Source organism: Ailuropoda melanoleuca, chromosome 16 (assembly GCF_002007445.2).
Source record: "Ailuropoda melanoleuca isolate Jingjing chromosome 16, ASM200744v2, whole genome shotgun sequence".
NCBI classification, from domain to species: Eukaryota; Metazoa; Chordata; class Mammalia; order Carnivora; family Ursidae; genus Ailuropoda; species Ailuropoda melanoleuca.
Window position 1 is genome coordinate 87,943,274 of NC_048233.1, and position 13,998 is coordinate 87,957,271.

Sequence of the window (13,998 nt, forward strand, 5' to 3'; positions counted from 1 at the left end):
AGAGCAAGGAGCCACTGGACTCCGTGCCAGGGTTGAGGTGCAGGGGGAGCCCATGGCTGAGGCTGGGCATGCGGGCTGGCAGCCGCCGCACTCCTTCCCCTCTGCTGACCGGTTCCTGTCTGAGGCTTTGCTGAGGGGAGCTGCTCACGGCCCACTTCAGCGTCTCCGTCCCGGATGCCCAGGGCTCCGTCTGCCTTCTCTTGGGACTTCCCCTGCCGAGGCTGTCGGTTGTCTGTCAGTCAGACTGTACACAGGTCTGTGCTTTTGACCTGGAAACACCAGGTGTGCTGCCAAACCCAGTTCATGTAAGCTGCGAGCTTGGGTTCAGAAGCTTCTGCCGCCGGTGCCCCTGGGGCGCCTGTTAGTGGCAGGTGGCAGATCCCTGTGGCTGATGGGCCTCACACCATAGGCTTTGGCACAAGTGGGACAATGGCAGTTGAAGGCCCACGTGACGGGTTGGTGTGCTTCCTGGTCATTTGAGGGGAAGGGGGCGCAGAAATGCAGGACAGCAGGCCTGGGGGCAGGTTCTGAGCTAGAGAGCACATCCGTCCTCTGGCTCCCAGGCAGCCGAGCCGTGGCGCACTCACCTGCCTGTGTGGGGCATCTGCCCTGCTTTTCCTGGGTGTCCAGGTGTTGCACCTGCTGGGGCAGGGACACTCTCCACAGGGCGTAGGCAGCGGGCTGTTACGGGAGCAAGGGGAACAGATGCCCTCCTTGGAGGCCTTTTTCCGTGAAATCGTTTTCCAGGCTGACAGGTTCTGGCTTGGCTGACAAAGCTCACAGTTCACTTTTCTTCCAATAATGACCTTTTCTTTTTTTTTTCCATGTTTCAGCCGACCGCACTTGGGCAGTGTCCCTGACTTCCGGTTCCCTGTGGCAGACGGTCCCACAGACTCCTACAGCAGCAGTGCGGTGTTACGGCGCCCCCAGAAGGGCCGTCTGGCCGCTCTGCGAGATGAGCCTTCCAAGGCAAGGGCCGCCGTCCCCAGCGGGCTCTTGGATCCCCCCACCTCCACGAAAGTCACCTGTCTTGTCTTCTGACTTTGAGGCTGTTCTGGAGTTACACTGCCGATAGGTCGCTTTCTCTCTCCTCCCCTCTTCTTTTGCTGGCTAAGAATCTACCTTTAGGGCTTGCTTTCTTTTTGAAGAGTAGAAATGGGGATAAAGCATGACCTATGGTTAAAGACGGCACAGTGCTAATTAGTACAGTTTTGAAATATTAAGAGTAAACACGTGTGTTCATCCTTAAGCAAAAAGAATTCACATTTGTAAGTTCACATACATTCATACTTTGATCAGCAGCATGTGTCTTTGTAGCCGTGTCTGCATTTTGAGCGCCCACGCTCATTGAACGAGTCTGGGCCAGGCATCACGGAGACGTGGGGCTGCAGCAGTGAGTAAGGACAGACGAGAGGCTGAGCCTTCTGCAGGCACAGTGTAGTGAGAGAGGCCAGTCAATGGAAAGGCACATACAGTACATCTCTCAGTTGTCTGCTGCTGTTTAACAAATTGCTGCGAAGCTTAGTGGCTTAGAATGAACGCTTAATAGTTCCCAGTGTCTGTGAACGTAGGAGGGCTTAGCAGAGTGCCTCTGGCTCAGGATCTCCCGAGGTCGCGCTGCCGGAAGGCCCGCCTGGGGCTGGCAGGTGCGCTTCCAGCTCCCTTGCCTGGCTGTGGCGGGGGGCCTCAGTTCCTCGCCCCATGACCTGTCCACGGGCCACTTGGTTGTCCTCACAGCATGGCAGCCAGCTTCCCCCAGAACTCATGCTGAGAGAGAGCAGGGAGAGGGCCCCAGACACTCCTCTGCCCTAGTCTTGGAAGCTGCCGCCTTCACCTCCACTGCATCCAGCTCGTTAGAGGAGGCGCGAGTCCTGCCGACCCACGGGGTTGGAGTGAAGAGTTGCCCTCCATCTCTCAAAGCAAGGGCGCGTTAAAGACGTGTTTAAACCACTACGGTGTCAGGTGGTAGTACGTCGGAAAAGGAAATCGGGTACCCCAATTTGTGGAATGGGGAGGGGAATAAGAATGTCAAATGGAGTGGCCAGGGAAGTGTCACCAGCAGACGTTTGAGCAAAGACCTGAAGGAGGGGAGAGAAGTAGCCAGGTGGGTGTATCACAAGGTCGTGCCAACAAGAGGTGCAGACAGATCAGATCTAGAGCGTGAGGGAAAGCAACAGGCAGTGGGCTCCGGTGGGGGGGGGTGCGCGAGCTGAGCAGCAGAGGAAGGAAGTCTATCTCCTGAGGTGAGCAGGGTCATGGAGGCTAGCGTGGGGCCTCAGCCCAGCACACGGGTCGGCAGGCCCCTCAGACACCCAACGGGACATGTTGGGTGAGCGGTTGGGTACTGCAGCCTGGGCCTGAGGAGGCCTTGACTGGACAGAAAGATTGAAGCCAGGACACACTGGTGGCATCTAGAGGCACGGGCAAGATAAAGTCATCAAGTGGGTGCCTGTGGATTGACCCAAGGTCCGAGGTTGGAGCTCCGGGTGCTCCCCAGTGCAGAGGCCAGGGGGTGGGGTGGAGAGGGAACTGGCAGAGAAGGAGCAGTGACGGCGAGGCAGGAGGCACCCAGTGCGCAAGGTGCTCGAGGGCGGGGAGGGGGGAGAGCGCCAGGCCCAGTGCCACCGCTGGGCCGGGCAGGGTGAGGTCAAGGACGGTGGTGCACTAGTAGCGTGCGACTCGGTGGCGAGCGGGGACCGATTCTGGCGGAGCCCGCTTGCGACAAGCTCCCAAGTCTGGGAGGAGAGAATGTGCAGACAGAATAGGGGCAGCGCTCTGGAGAGCCTGCACTCTGGGTGGGAGCAGAGACGCAGAGGCTGCTGGAAGGAGTCCTGGGGTAAAAGTTCAGTGCTTTCTGTTTTGTTAGTTTGGAGGAAGAAGGGAGAAAACATTTTTAGGCTGATGTGAATGAACTGGTAGAAAGTTGATTATCCACAGAGAGAGGGGTCAGAATGATGTCCTCGAGTATGCCAAGGGCCGGGCCCTGTGCCTGCAGGTGGGGCTGTCCCCGGGGCTTGAGGGGTGAGCAGAGGCACTGTGTGCTGTGGGTCCCGTGTGCAGTGCCTGTGAGCACCCCCCTTGCTGGGATGGGAGGGTTTGGGCTCAGCACGGGGGCACCTCTGCCACCTGAGGACAGGTGCCGCGTCCTCGCTGCTCAGCCTCTGGAAGGGAGGGCGGGAAACTCCGGCAGCTCCAGGTCCCCTGCGTGGGGACACCAGTGAGATGTCAGGGCCACTGAGGCGTGCCCAGCCTCCGTGGATTTCATGGGTTTTTTACTTCCCGTGAGGGTGGCTGACTGGCACCGAGGTATTGTTTTAATTTTCAGATTTTGTTTCTGAGCTGGCCGTCCTGCCATGTGAATGACGTCACAGAAATGCATCCACTGTAGGCGAGAGCCTCGCAGGTGCTCTAGGCAATAGGCCGCCCCCCTCGCCCTGCACTCGAAATACTGCTTGTTGCCCCACAGATGTCAGCAGCTTGGAAGCGCAGCCCATCCCTGTTTCTTTGGGGCTCCCGTTTGGAAACTTCTAAACTTTCTGATAGATGTCTTTGAAGTTTCTGTAACTGCTACTGTTTCTTTCTGTCTTTGCTGAGTCTCCCTTTTCTTATTTATAGGTGCAGACTCTGAACGAACAGGACTGGGAGCGTGCCCAGCAAGCTAGCGTGCTGGCAAACGTGGCCCAAGCATTTGAGAGTGATGTCGACGTGTCTGATGGTGAAGACGACAGGGACACTCTCTTCAGTTCGGCTGCTCTCCTGTCGCCCAGTGGGCAGGCCGATGCCCAGACACTGGCCATGATGCTTCAGGAACAGCTGGATGCCATCAACAAAGAGATCAGGTACACAGCAGCGCGGAGACGTGTGTCTGGGGAGTGGTATCGCACCCAGGGAAGTCTGGAACAAATACCGTGAACGCTTTCTATGTGTCCCATGATAACAAAACTACTTCCATCCTGTTTCAAGAATTAAGCTCTGAGATTGGCCTTGATTATAACATTCAGTTAAACAGGGCGTGCTCTCCAGGGTCATGGTATTGGCATGTTTGTGTAAGATCTGGGGGAAGAGCGAGCGGAAGGTGTTCGGTCCCTTCCTCGAGAAGCTGACAGAGCCGGAGAGGACCGCAGGGGCACCCGGGGTGTGTCTGCAGTGCTCCTCCGTGCCAGGTGGGGCTCCAGACTCGGCCAGGGTGCCGAGAGCTGAGGACGGATTGGGGTGCCGTCCTTAATCCGCCATGCAGAGGGAAGATGTGTGCAGCGGGGCGCCGCAGAGTGGGGGGACGTGGACTGGTCTGGCGCACTTATGGATAAGAAGCAGCCAGGGTCTTTTGTGGGGCAGAAGACAGGGCGACTCACAAATGTCAGAGCTCAGTGCAAGCAAGCGGAAGGTGAAGCGTGCAGCCACAGGTGAGGAGGGGCTGCTTCTCCACCCCCTTCTAGCTGGAGGGTCCCCTAACTCTGCACCCTGTGTGGGCAAAGTGCCGAGGTGGCGTCTGCCTGCCGCTCACGCATTCCCAGCCCAGAGATGGCCAGCTTGTGTCATTCAGCTGCCCAAACGGAAAAGCAAAGCTTGGATTTCGGGGTTGGCAGATTCCCACTCGTGCTTGTGTTTTGCTATGTTAAATGAACATCATACGTCAAAATTGGTCCATAGTAGAACAGTGAGAGGTCAGAGGGTGTAGACCTTTCAGTCTCTTCACTGTTTCAGAGGGCTTTTCTTTAGAAATGCTCTTACCAGTTATAATACTGACTTTACAAAGCACTGGGCCCATGGGGAAGAGGATCCAGAGACTGGCCCCCATGGTGATGGAGGCTGCTGGGGGAGGGGTAGTAGTGTGCCCAGGGGGCCAAGAGTGGCTCTGTGCGTCCTGCAGCCACGTGGTAGTGACCCTGCAGTGGCCCCAGGGTAGGGTAGTGTTCCAGCCCGGATTTTGTTCTCATAAAGTCAGCACGGGCAGACACACTTGTTCCTGCCCACAGGGAGCAGGAGATAGAGACAGAAACGTTAGTGGGAGAAAGAGGGAAGAGCTGCAGGCTTTGAAGCGGGAAGGACTTGTGCCGGCTCCATGCTGACTGCCTCAGCGCCGAAGCCTTTCCCCGTCCGCCTGGGAAGTGAGAAGTGAGTGTAGTGCAGGGCCAGGTAAAAGTGATCTTTCTTCATGTGAGTTGACCGGATACCAGTGGTCAAGTCTGTCCACTGACTTCTTATCCGTAACAAAACACACTTTCAGAGAATGTAAGTACAACCTGTGATCGGAAAGGTTACTACGTGGATTCTGTCTGTTGATGATAGAATAATATTCACGTTATACATTAGGGGAGAAGCGTGTTCACCTTGAATTCCAAATTAGCAGAGAATGGTTGATGTGAATCCAAAAACTCAGAGGAGGCTGGTCGAAAATTCCTTCAAATAAGACTTTTGTTTGAATTCAGCCTTAAAAAAAAAACTCAACCTTTTCATCTAATCTAGACGCCTTATTTGAAGGAATTTTCGGATCCTAATACAGTCGAAGCAAGCACAGATGTGTTGGGCAGATGCATTCATCTGTTTGCTGGTGAAGCAAGGCTGACTGTTTGCTTCTGTTCCAGGCTGATACAAGAAGAGAAGGAGAGCACGGAGCAGCGGGCGGAGGAGATCGAGAGCCGAGTGGGCAGCGGCAGTTTAGATAGCCCGGGTCGGTTCAGATCGGTGGGCGCCGCCACCCAGCACCCCACGTCCACGCTCACAGGCCCTTCCCCTCCACACAGCGGGCACTCCACCCCAAGAAGGGGCCCGCACAGCCCCGCCAGGGAAGTGGACAGACTGGGGGTCATGACTCTAGTGAGTATTTGCCTCTTCTGCCTGCTGCACCCCCTACCCCAGCCCCTGAGTTCAGTCTCAGACTCAACAGATATGGTTTGGTTTGGTTTCTTAGGAAATAAGGTTCATTTGTTATGCTCAGAGGTTCAAGATATTTTAAACCAGCTAGCATTTAATCACTCGGCAATAGCACAGGGACAAATTGATTATAGTGTTTGGATGACTGGTTTAGCACGTCATCATAAACCCATCAGAGTTTTTATTTGTGTTATTTTGGACAACATGGGCCTGTGCCAGGCACAGCAGCTCCAAGGGAAATATTCTTGTCTTCTAGGAATAGATGGTTTCACAGAAGTAAACGCAGAAAGTCTTCGTAGCATGTAGAAAACGTACAGGGGGAGTCACTGCTGTCCTCCTTTGCATTAGAGATGCCTGCCTGGAGGGTACAGGACATGCAGTCAAAAAAATAACGCTTACATTGGTTTTCTCGATGATGCGCTCGACCGCATGCTTGACACCAGCTCTGTGTGCGAGGCCAGGATGGCACCAGCGCGAGCCACATGCCTGCGTGGCCTCCTGGGGAGGCACAGGGCCATCTTCGCTTGCCAGGGTCTGGAAACACGGTGACAGTGCTACTGTCATTTTCGATGACGAGTGTGCAGTGCTAAAGAATGTTTTATAACTTTCCTGTGTATGTAGCTTAGGTTTTCTGAGCACATTGCCTCTTTCCCTCATAAAATCATGTTCACAGCCTTCTGCTTTTCAGCTGCACTTCTGTCTGTTAGTCTGTCTTCTGTCCGTTTTTATTTTTAGCTGCATTGTTAGCCAGCGTGTAATTAAATCAGCTGTGAATCATTGTAGTGGCATTTGAAGGGGTAACGAGTCCATTTTGTGGTATTTTGACACACCGTTTTTATAATTCACATCATTAGCTAATTAGCTAATATTTTAAATTCTTTGACGGTTTCATTTGTGGTTTTGTGCTTCCTTTTGGAGAATTTTAAGAGTAGTTACAAAAAATAGTTATGTTTATTTTTTCCCCCGATTTGTGATTCTGAACGCTGGCTGACAGTGTCTCTGCTTCCGTGGCTGGTCTTGATTTCCTGTCTCATCCTTGGTTTGGTTGGTCCCTATGAATGCAGACCTCAGGCTCCCGACGCCAGCTGGTGTTTTGCTTGTCCAGCCCCCTGCCATGACACCCCCACCGCATGCTCAGGTGTGTGTGGTCTGTCGTGGCTCGGTAGTGTGGTTTCTGCTCCATCGTCATGTCTCGTTACATCGTGCGGTTTTTCTTCCCCCAATGGAGCTACATTGTAATTAGCGTGTTACTGTGTAATAGGTGTGGGTAAGGGCAGGGTACAGGGGAGCCAGGAGTGTTTTTACTCAGAACTGCATGGGAGATACGTAATTCGGAAATGAAGTGTTTCTTATATAAAGAAATAAGGCACTAAGCATAGAACTAATGGAAGCCTGACACCAGTGGCATGCGTTCTGGTTTTGATGCATGTATTCAACTAGAAGTGTCATCAGCCTACCGAGCGTATGTACTTCCTGCCTTCATAGACTGTCTCTCACGTCAGATACTGGGTCACAGAAGGGAGAGGTGCTGCCTGCTGTCGCACGGCGGTCATTCTTACGGATCCGCACGGGGCACCTGCTCTAAAGCACGCATGTGTGTTTGAGAAGTTTGAAACCCGTTCTAGGTGAGGATTTTACGTTCCCGTCCCGCAGGTCATTCCCCAGAGCAGGTTTGCTGGCTGTCCGAGGAGGTGTGCGGGGACTTCTCCATCGTGAGATTGGTGTTGTAAATGTGCAGCATGGCTTTCAGTAAGGAAGACAGACTCAAGAAGAGTTTGGAACAGACAGCTGTTCGGTCCCTGGGTTACACAAAATGCTGTATTTTAATTAGTTGTGAGTGTTATAATGGAAATTATCTCCCCGAGTAATAATTTATAGCGTTTTTCTAGTACATCTTGAATAACCTATTATATTTAAATTTGTGGTGAAAAAAAGTTCTGTTTCCAGTTATGTTGTTTCTAAGTCTTATCTCACTTATATCTGTCCTACTACTGTTTTTTTAATATATTTGTCTGTTCTGGTCCTTGAATTTTTAACTTCAGAGTGTGCAGTAAATCTGATTTCTCTTCGTTTCTTTGCATGCCTCTATCAGCCTAGTGATTTAAGGAAACATCGTAGAAAGGTAAAGTTTTTAGTAGTTGAACATCCCTCTGTTTGCGACACGTGGAAGAGGGCCCCTCACTCCCCAGGCGCGCACCCTGGCTGTGTGCCAGCGTGCGGCACGCACGTCCGGGGAAGTGCGGGGCCCACGGCGCTCCAGTGTGGCGGTCGCCCCCAGATCACCGCCACGGACGGGGGGTGGGGGTCGCGCCTTTCTCTCACATGTGTCTGCTGCTCGCTGCATACTTGGTTATACCAGACGTAATAGTTTGATTTTTGAAGATTTTTATTTACTTAGAGAACACGAGCAGGGGGAGCGGCAGGCAGAGGGAGAAGCAGACTCCCCACTGAGCAGGGAGCCCAACCCCAGGCTCGATGCAGGACCCTGGGATCATGACCTGAGCCGAAGGCAGTTGCTTAACCGGCTGAGCCCGCCAGGTGCCCCTGACGTAATAATAGTTTTCAAACAGAGAAATTACTGCAGTAGAGCCGTAGACTTTAGGCTTGGGCACAGCCAGCTTTGGTAATCATGGCCAGCGGCATTCAGTGAGCCCCTGCTGTGTATGCCAGGCGCTGTGCTGCGTGCTTTAGAGCCTGTCACTGACCCTCACACACGTCCCTGCGAGGCACGGGTTAGTGTCGTGACCCCATTTCCCAGGTGCGGACGCCGGGGCCGAGAGGCCAGGCGCCAGGCCTGAGACCGCGGTGCAGTACAGGTTTGTCCGCTCACCACCTGGGCTCGGGTCTTCTCCTCTCTACAGATGACCACAGATAGGGGCTCCTCATTTCAGACCAAGTACAGCGCATCAGGGAACCGATCCCTTGACCAGAATGTCTCCTCGTAACTGTCATGCTTTGCTCCCTGGGCCATGTGCACCCCCACCCCAGACCCGCCCGGCCGTGTGCAGACAGGGCGGCGCCTCTGCTAGGTCCGGGGCTCAGTACTGGGAGCCGGGTGGCCGCCAGGGGAGCGCCCCTCCGCTGCGCAGACCGGCGTGACCATTTAGTGAAACTCCTGGGTTCAAGCGCCAGCTCTGTCATGGACTGTTTTGTGCCCCGGGTGTGCTCTTCACCCTCTTGGTACCCTGGTTTGCTCTCCTGTTACGTGAGGACAGTGACGGAGTTCTGCTCCTCAGGAGGGCCGCAGACTGTGCCTGTGCGAGCACGGTCCGCAGAGGCCGGGCGCCCACACCGGCAGCCGCGCCCAGCAGCGCCTGAGTCTGCCGGCTGGCTTTGCAGTTTGCCTGGGAGCAAGACTTTCTCAGTGAAAGAAGGGGCGTGCTGCTGAGCCCCCAGGCAGGACGGCTGCTCCTGCTGCTTGCGGTCACTTGAGCTCACTGCTTCTTGGAGGGCCTTGTTCTGAGGTTTTGGGGTGATGAAGTGAGGTGCACGTGCAGAGTGCCGGGTCGACGCAGACAGGGCCAGCATGTGCCATGCACTGTGCCATCCCGCTCCCCCCCTCGTGGTTGGCGCATGCTGGGCTGACGTCCAGCTCTCGTGGAGCCCCCTGTTGTAGTTGAGGCCACAGCAGCCTATAGGCACGAGTCCGGTGGACCCCAGTGCTGGGCGGGGTGCACTTCCCCCGGGAGCGCAGAGAGAGGGAGGGCGGGCAGGCCCGGCTGGGGCTTGCGGTGTGGCCCGGGCTGTGGTGCAGGGCGGGCCTGCACTCGGAACTGTGTCTCTGCCGACCTCGTTGTCAACACAGCCCCGAGTGTCGCGCCCCCATCCTGTTCTTTTTTGTTGTTTGTTTTTTGCAAATCATTGCTTTAACCTGGATTTGAAATCTGTCCTTGTTATTGAAATCTCTCTGTATTAAGTTTTCCGTTGATGATTTCTAACCAGTTAAGATAGCCTTTGTTGTCTGATGGCTGTGATGGGAAGTCAGGAAAGAACGCAGGACTTGTCCCTCTCTTGGTTATGGTTTGTCTTCCCTGAACTCTGCTCCCTCGGTGCTGATGTGCATGGGTGTCCCCGAGCCGCTGTGCGGCTGCAGAGGTCCTGTTACAAAGCACCACCGGCTGCCCCAGTCTCGCTCTTCGTACAGGGGTTTGCCACGCGTGTCTCGTGAGACCCGGCCCTGCCCTGGGCAGCCACCACGCCCAGATCTGTCAGTGAGCCCTACTGGGAGCCTGCGGCCTGCCCTCCTGCCCGAGGCTGCAGAGATGCAGCACAGAAGGAAGCACGGGGACTCTGGAGGGGGTCATCTTGTCGGATGGCAGCCTAGGGTCACTTCGTCCCCGCCTCCAGGCTGTCTCTAGGCTGCACATACGTCCTCAGGTTGTAACATCGCTGAGCGACATGGTCCACACACGGGTGGAGGGTGTGTGCCTGTTCACTTTGAACCTGACCTTAGGGATGCCACGGTTTGCATCATTACTAGAAATGATGGATTATGGGACAGGCTATTTCCTTTCCCCCTAAAACAAGAAGCTCTGGACAGTTTTGCACGAGAGGGTTCTGTGCTCGTCAGTGCTCGTGTGAATGGCATCGGGATAAACACGTTCCCCCTCAGCACTCTGTCAGGGAGAGTGCATGCCAGCCGCGGCGTATAGTGACGGGATTCGGGGCCTGGCTCCGGTCTCTGCCATCCCCTTTGCTGGCTGTCCTCGTGGTGATGCAGGGTTTTGGGGAGGGCGAGCCGCAGGCTGCATGGAGTCTCAGGGAGAGGAGGGCCCCGGGGCCTGCGGGGTACCCTACACACACATGCGGGACCACCCCGTAGCACAGGCCTAGGCTGATACCAGGCTTTTGTGCACCCCTAGGTTTTCAAATACGGTTATGGCTACAATCTAAAGCCTATGTTCTGTGGCGGTGTCTTGCTAACTGGTCTCACCCTGTCTCCCCCACAGTTGCCGGCTTCCCGGGAAGAGGTACGAGATGACAAGGCAACGATAAAATGTGAAACGTCCCCCCCTTCCTCCCCAAGATCTCTCCGCTTAGACAGGCTGCACAAAGGAGCACTGCACACGGTCAGCCACGAGGACATCAGGGACGTCAGAAAGTAAGGCGCGCTCGGTGCTGGTCACCCCGCAGGAAACACTCTTGGGTGTTAGTTTGCAGTTTTAAGAAATCTTTGCTCTTTTCTTGGGGGAGAAAAAAAGGTCAGAACAATGATTTTAAAGAAATACCAGTGAATTAAGAGGAGTTTACATAAACGATGCTGTTGGGACGCCCGCGGGAGCTCGGGGAGCAGGAGACGCATGGCTGTTTGCACAGAAGTCAGTTTGGAAAGAGGGGAGCTAAATGGTGTCAGCACTTTTAGGACGACGTCCTTTCTTCAGAGTCTGCACACTGACTGTGGAGAACTTTCTATTCCCGATAGAGCCTGTGCCAGTGCACGGCGCGCTCCTGACGGTTCCTTCTGTGGCGGTGCTCTGTGCCCTTTGCGCCGTCGAGAGCCCCGCACTGTCCTCACCCCCGGGCCACTCCGGTAGCCACTCAGTGCTCGAGCACCCCATTCCAAACTAGCACCGGTTGCGTTTCTGTCCCGCGCCAGGCGGTGCTCGGTGCACACCTCTGTGCAGCGGCTCTGCCACCAGCTCCCCTGCTCCCCCTGCTCCCCCCTTCACTGGCTCCCGGGAAGGGACTGCTCAGGGAGCTGCTCAGGGCACCTCGACCACCTGTGGCTTGGCATCGCAGCCTCCCAGGGGAGGAGAGGGTGTCAGCCGCCCCAGGGCAGTCCTCCCGGGCGTGTAGATGGGAGTACGCTTGTCGCGTACTTGGTGAAGGCGACACCTCAGGTGTTGGCCGGGAAGTCTGAAGGGGTATTAAAAGTGCCAAGCGTTCTCGGTCGTGTGAGTGGGATGGTGTGCTGCGCTGAGCACTTGTTAAAGATCCTCTCCTGTCCCCAAGCTCCACAGGCTCACAGGACGGCCCCGTGAGCAACCCCAGCAGCAGTAACAGTAGCCAGGACTCGCTGCATAAAGCCCCCAAGAAGAAGGGCATCAAGTCCTCCATTGGCCGGTTGTTCGGCAAGAAAGAGAAGGGCCGTCCCGGCCACGCTGGCAAGGAGCCCACAGGACCAGGTTGGTGTCCCGTTCATGCCCGCTGTGGCCCGGGCACTCCACACGGCACCTGTCGCGGGAGCTGGCTGTCGCATGGCGTGCGCGTGCAGGCTCGGGCCCCGACGGCGTGGACGCTTCCGCGGGCTAGCCACCCAGTCAGAAGCGCCCTCGGGACTGCTGGCGCTCTGCCTGCGCATGCACTTCCCCCAGTCGGGAGGAGCCCGTGGGTGGCCGTGTCGGTTTGTGTCGGTATGTCAGTCCCTCTGCCCCCCACAGCTGCTACTGCAGAGACGGAAAACTCCTCTCAGGACGCCCTGGGACTCAGCAAATTAGGAGGACAGGCTGAAAAAAATCGTAAACTTCAAAAAAAGTAAGTATATTTTTATTTGTCATCTCACTGAGCAACTTTCAGCTGCGCCTGATTTTTAACCAGCGGTTGTGTATTAAATGTACCGTGCAGCTGTGTGTGTTATGTCCCGAAAGACGCTCCTGAGGCCTTTATTACACGGTGCTTCCTGGGGGTCGTGGAGCATTTGTGACGTTTTGAAAGGACTCACGTGGAGTCCCGGCCCTTGGGAATTGTCTGAGCACGCGTCGTGGTTTGCACTCGGGGCTCGGCCTCGCAGCGCTTCACTCGGCATCGCGGCCCCGGCTCAGGGCGGTCTTGGGGCTCCAGGAGAGCCGTGCGGTAACTCTCCTGCGTTTCCGCTTCCTCCTCTGTATGTGGGAGCGAGGGGAGCACGTACCCCACGGACATCTGTGTCTACGTAAGTGTATGTGGAGTACTGTCAACATGAGATACGCAGAACTGTGCGTGCGACCACAGCCGCTGTGCTGGCTCGGCCACCAGCATTCCGAATTTGCTGTTCGTACCAGTCATCTGTCAGGAAATCCTCACTGTGTTGTCCTTCTTTCCTTCCGCAAGAGAGTCTGAATTTTTATCTTAGACTCTCAGTTTTGTAGTCTATTTATTACATGTCAATTCTCAATTGTCTTGATTCTGGAAACGAGGTAACAGTAGGGACAGTTTCCTGCCGAGGAGCTCCGGCGTTGTGGTGCCACAGGAGAGGGCGCGAAGGCACAGCGTTGGCACATTTCTCTGCAACTTTCCCATCCAGAGCAGGTTGTGTGTGGGCTCCCCGTGTCCCAAACCAGAGTTACATGGATGAACTGGACAGGTTGGGACCATATCTCAACGATCTGACAAGTGAGAAACAAAGCTGACACTCCTCAGCAGGAGAGGCGGTGTGTAGTCTAGCGGGGAGGAGCGGGACATGAGCCCAGGGAGGCAGATGGGGCCGATGGGAGGAGGCAGGACTCGGTGGGCTCCGAGATAAACCCGACAATGGGAGAGGCGTCTGGCCGCCCTCAGGTGCCCTGAGAGCCAGCGCTGGTCTGGACCGAGCCTGGGCCGCATGGTCCCACTTGAGCCCACGGGACCCTCTCCGCTAGCAGCTGGCTCCCCTTCAGCCCCTGGAGCTGCCAGTTGGTTCTCTTTGATGAAATGTGCCTCATTTTAGTTTTCAGAAGTCATAACAATGAGCTTGACTGATACTGTGGATTTGATTTCAGGTGAAATGCTTTTATTTCTGTTGTCGCTCACGGTATCATAGGAATACTCAGTCTTTCAGTTCTCTGGGAATGGAAATTTGTAGAAACCGCGTAACAGGGTTCTGATCTGAATGTTGCTATCTTTGAACTGTATAAAAATGTTTTAAAATAACTTGGGTAGTTGCCATTTGGCTGTGTGAAATTTAATATTGAAAGTAGGCATTTTGCTCCTGGAACCGTGCTAGGAAAATTCTGTCCCTTAGATTTTGCTGATGTATTTTATTTCACATCCTTCTACTTTCTGCAGTGAAAACAGTAAGATTTGTAGCAGTGCCGTCTGGCTCTCCCACCCCACTACTCCCAGAAATGTGTATTTCACATAGGATCAGAAGGAGCATAGGTTGGCCAAACGTTTCCTCTGTTTCCTGCATTTATTTGGTCACTTTTAGGAGATATGCTTAAGTACTTG

The 13,998-nt window shown here is 54.9% G+C and overlaps 1 protein-coding gene across 3 annotated transcripts in view; it reads left to right on the forward strand.

Annotated features, from left to right (window-relative positions):
* Positions 1–13,998, forward strand: part of PPFIA1 (PTPRF interacting protein alpha 1) — an 82,012-nt gene that overhangs the window by 47,944 nt on the left and 20,070 nt on the right. For all 3 annotated transcript variants that reach the window (XM_019802748.2, XM_002922200.4, XM_019802754.2), the window contains 6 exons: positions 834–969; positions 3,616–3,839; positions 5,586–5,817; positions 10,824–10,975; positions 11,827–11,999; positions 12,255–12,348. In XM_019802748.2, coding sequence (XP_019658307.1) covers positions 834–969; positions 3,616–3,839; positions 5,586–5,817; positions 10,824–10,975; positions 11,827–11,999; positions 12,255–12,348 — 1,011 coding nt within the window. The remainder of the gene's footprint in view (positions 1–833; positions 970–3,615; positions 3,840–5,585; positions 5,818–10,823; positions 10,976–11,826; positions 12,000–12,254; positions 12,349–13,998) is intronic.